This window comes from Crocodylus porosus, unplaced genomic scaffold (genome assembly GCF_001723895.1).
Source record: "Crocodylus porosus isolate Cpor-Errol unplaced genomic scaffold, CroPor_comp1, whole genome shotgun sequence".
NCBI lineage: Eukaryota > Metazoa > Chordata > Crocodylia > Crocodylidae > Crocodylus > Crocodylus porosus.
Window position 1 is genome coordinate 4,122,942 of NW_017728911.1, and position 4,379 is coordinate 4,127,320.

Genomic DNA, 4,379 nt, shown 5'->3' on the forward strand with positions numbered 1-4,379 from the left:
AGGCGATAATTCACTCTGAACACTCAGGGAGGGTTAATTTGCTGAGGGGGGAGATTTACTGCCCTGCACCAGAGGGAAAGAGAAACAAGGGAAAGGCTCTGATGGAGTGACAGAGAAAAGGAGGAATGTGAAAGAGGAAAGATAAATGGGCAGAAAGTGAGTGAAAAGATGAATGCTCGGCATCCTCAGCTTGCATTTCATGTGCTAAACTCACTCCATCCCCTGTTCACAATGATCCAGGCTGGGACTGACAGCCCACATTGGAGTGGAGGATGGGGAGAAATTGGAAGAGGAGAAAAATGATATAGGAAGGAAGTAAAGAGAAGGGTAAAAGAGGAAAATGAAGGGAAAGTTAAAAGGGAGACAGAGGAGAAGGGGGTAGCTTGAAGGAAGAGGTAAAGGATAAGGGAAGGGCAAAGCAGCAAGGGGAAGTCTGTGGCCCAGCCTATCAGTCATATGGGTGCCAGTAGCTGCAGCCGGTGCTGGCTGGAGGCCTTGTGTCACCACCAATTGGATATTGATCCTCACCTGCCTGGTGAAGCCACTGTTCTTCCTTCTTTATGACACTTATTGAGTTTCTTTACTCCATCTTTTATGCAGCAGAGTGAGAACGCTCACCAGGCATCCAGCCTTCTGGCCTTAATTGCTAGTTGATGAGAAAGCCACGATGACTGAATCATCACGTCAGAGGCAATGCCTGCCCATCTCGTTGTGTTCCTCTGCTCCTGGGATCACGCATACTGCCCAGCTGATGGACTGGGATTGGGACCCAGTATCACCCTGTGCAGGGATGGGGCACCCTGGATTCAGGCACCATCCCGTCCCAGCAGAGGAAGGGTAACTTGACCAGAAAGCTCCCCTGCCCCTCAGGAGCCTTTATCTAGTCACACATGGGTTCATTTTTCTCCCCTGGTACACTTCAGCCATCACATGGAAGCACTGTCCTCCCCTAGAGGGGTAAGGACATGAGGACAAGAAAGGTTTTTCCTCTGGTCTAATGCTAGACCCTACATCATGACCATTAACCTCTCTCCTTCCCCCTCCTCTGAATGGGAGAAGAGTTTAATTTCCATGTTCATTCCTCTTCTCTTCACATTGCCTCAGTGTTTCTGAACGTCTAGGTTGCCACTAATGGGTTGAATGAGGCTTAGGGTGGGGCCAGTCCCTCCCCTTCCAGTCCTGCTGCTGAAGAGGGGGCCTGGGAACCATAGAGGCCTCAAATGTGCTTGAGACTAACCTGAGGTTTGAAGGCTGAGGCTCACAGGAGATTCCCCACTAGGGACTGAGGGATTCTCCTGTCCTCTGTTGGGAGTAGTGGTAGCAGCGGGCCTGTTTCCAGTCCGATAGATCAATGGACTCTCTTCTTTCCCCTTAGGAGTGGTAGTAGAAGGCCACCTCAGCTGCATTAAAGGCCACAGCAGAGGATGCTCCTCTCTGTCTGGGAAGGCAGGATGGCAGCAGGGGCACTCTGGCACTGCCTCCAGCTGCTGGGGTCCTTCTGCCCAGGGCTGGGCTGGACTGGGCTGCTGCCTTCTTTTCTTCCTTCCACACTTAGTCTGCTTGCCAGGGAGAAGTTCTCAGGGGCCCCAGAGCAGTGGGTCTTGGCAAAGCTGAAGTGAAGCAATCTGGAGCCTTCAGCACATAGCAACATGTGGCTCCTCTCTAGCCACTCTGCCCTCCCACATGCCCCACCCCTCACCCCTCACTGTGTCTGGTGATGAAGGAAGAAATGCTTTTCCTAGACCCAGTGGGCTTTGAAGTGTGTGGGATCTAGGAGCTGGGTCCACTCAACAACAGGCCCAACACATCCATCCAGAGAGGGTCCCGGGGTCCCCTGCACAAGGAGTCTCCCTAGTGACTCAGGAGAACAGGGGATCTATGATTCTGGACACACTATATATCACCATCCTATATACTGTTTTTCTACTAATACAAATGATCCCAGGCTCTGGAGCAGACAGATAACCTCCTATCTCAGGGTAAGGGGTACAGAAGTTGATGCTTTTACAGTTCCTGACCACTAGGTGGCAGGGGAACGCAGTTTGCCTAATAGCAAGCAGCTACCCCAGGATTGCTCTGGACCCACAGTGTAACTTACCCCAGTATGGTTTAAACTCTGATGTTTCCCCCAGGGTAATTCTACAAGGGCTTCAAGTCAGGCATTCCAGTGTAGGGCTGAATGCTGTGTGTCCGCTCCTTCCTGACACCCATGTACATGGGCTGATTGTACCCATGCAAATGGCCATGTGTCCAAGCCCTGAAGGACACTACAATGAATACAACAATAAATCAGCCTGCACACATCAGCTTAACGAAGGGCCCTGCTCTGCCTGCAGTGAGCTTGGTCCCCTGGTGGGGATGCTTAGTGTCAGAGCTAACCCAGCCAGTCATGGAAAGGCAGGAGCAAGCAGCTGCCGGTACTTTGCTGACATTTGCATTTAGCAGTTAATGTCCTTGAGCTGGTGAAATCACCCAGGAGAAGGGGCCAGTTTCTCTTTAAGGGGGCAGGACTCTGGAAGCATCATGAAGAAAGAGTAGCTTTCCTTCCCCCCCTCTAGCCCCCCTTCCACTCTCCCCACCCTCCAGCTTCTCTTGGACTAGGGAAAAGTCAGACTCTCCTACCAGCCAGGGAAGTAGGGCTGGGGGGATGAAGCAGAGAGCTCTGTGCTGGGATGGCAGGCTGAGCAGGGGCGTGGGGTGAGGGAGGAGGAAAGCGGGGGAGGAGGAGAAGAGGGAGGATCCACTAATTACACAAAACAGCTCTGGGGGCTGCTGAAGTCCAGAATGAAGCACAGAGCAGCAGAAAGGAGTGCTGCAGTGGGAGCGGAGGAGCCCAGGCATTGCTAAGTGCAGGCACTGTGAGAGATTCCCACCCGGGGAGGATTCTGCAGCTCTGTCTTCTGGGGACTGACTGTCCAGCACAGCCACCACAGGGGACTGGTTAGGCTTCGCCCAAAGTCCTTCTTCACCTGCCCAGCAAGAGGGGTGAGTAGCCAGTCAGCAGAAGTGGGATCATGGGGGAGCAGGACTAAACTTGCCCCTCTGCTTGCTGACCCACAGCTGAGGGAGTCTGGAACTCCCCTGGGAGTCTTTGGAATGGACATTTTGGTTTAGGTTCCTGACCTTGCTCATTTTCTCCCTGGGGAAGGATGGCTGCTGAAGGGGCAGAATCCAAGCCTATGCCTCCTGTCACCCAGTCCAGGATGGAGAACTTCAGGAAGGTGAAGACATCAGAGGAAGACAGCCCACTGCCCTTCACTGGCCTGGCCCCTGATGTGGTGGAAATGAAGGTGAAGGAGGGCAGCAAGATCCGAAACTTGATGGGGTTTGCCATGTCCAGGATGGAGCTGAAGGGCACTCGGCAGATTGTCTTCAGTGGCTGTGGCCGGGCAGTCACCAAGACCATTACTTGCGTGGAGATCATGAAAAGGAAGCTGGGCGGTCTCCACCAGGTCACCAAGGTGCGCTACAAGACCCTGGTGGAAGTCTGGGAAAACAAGGACCCTCTGCCCGATGGCCAAGTGGAGACCCTGACTGTCCATAAGAATGTGCCCTCCATCTGCATCCTGCTCTCCAAGGACCCCCTGGATCCCAGTGAAATGGGCTACCAACCCCCAGAGCCCAGGGAAGGGCTCTGGCCAGAAGAGGAGGAGATAGAGGATGAAATATCCACTTCCTCCTCAAAGGGCATGAAGAGACCTTTGACATCTCCACAGGAGGAACTGAATAACAAGAAGTTGCAGGTACAGGTACCAGAGAGTCAAAAGGGCTCAGGGATGATGGACTACATGCTGGACTACCCTCATTGACTGCCCCACCTCCCCCTCTGAGAAATAACCTAAGCCATACATAGTTTCTATAGAAATGAGATTCTATATTGAAGACACTCTAGATTTTTAGATGCTTTGTAATCAATAAAGGGACAATGAAGTCAGCAACTAGCTTGGTCATGAGTACTGGTGGTCTTGGCTGTCCCTATGCATGCCTTCTTTCATAGACATGGCTAATCTTTCCCCCTTCCCTTCCCACACACACGCCTCTGCCTCTTTGGTAGTATCAGGAGGAGGGTGAGCCATTTCCAAGCTGCAGGGAGTGTGGTGTGGACAGAGATACCCCTCCAGTGGAGAGGCAGCAAGATACAGGGGACAGCTCCTGGGCATAATGGGGTGGGTACAACACCTTGCACTGAGCCTCAGGTACCAGGTAAAGACTAAGTATCCTGCTTCAAGGAAAGTGCAAATTAAAAAGGACAAAGGAGTATGATGGGGTGGGAAAGTAAAGGGGTGGCATGTGTGACTACTGATTAGAAAAGGTTAAACCTGCCAGCCACTGGTTAAAGTCCAAGTGGCAGATTAACAGATGTGGAAATAGGACAACAG

General features: G+C 52.3%; 1 protein-coding gene across 2 annotated transcripts; it reads left to right on the forward strand.

Moving 5' to 3' along the window:
* The first annotated feature begins 2,640 nt into the window (after positions 1-2,640).
* RPP25 (ribonuclease P/MRP subunit p25) lies at positions 2,641-3,941 on the forward strand. Of its 2 annotated transcripts, none has more exons than XM_019533329.1 (2): positions 2,641-2,985; positions 3,198-3,941. In XM_019533329.1, the coding sequence occupies exon 2, from the start codon at positions 3,204-3,206 to the stop codon at positions 3,807-3,809; it is 606 nt and encodes a 201-aa protein (XP_019388874.1). In that variant the 5' UTR covers positions 2,641-2,985; positions 3,198-3,203; the 3' UTR covers positions 3,810-3,941. The 2 variants fall into 2 exon arrangements, with proteins under 2 accessions (XP_019388874.1, XP_019388873.1); XM_019533328.1 differs by having other exon boundaries at positions 2,645-2,985; positions 3,149-3,941.
* Positions 3,942-4,379: the final 438 nt, after the last annotated feature.

Bases quoted from the DNA above. Each gene is read 5' to 3' on its own strand.
- RPP25 (XM_019533328.1), top strand. From the start codon at position 3,150: ATGGCTGCTGAAGGGGCAGAATCCAAGCCTATGCCTCCTGTCACCCAG.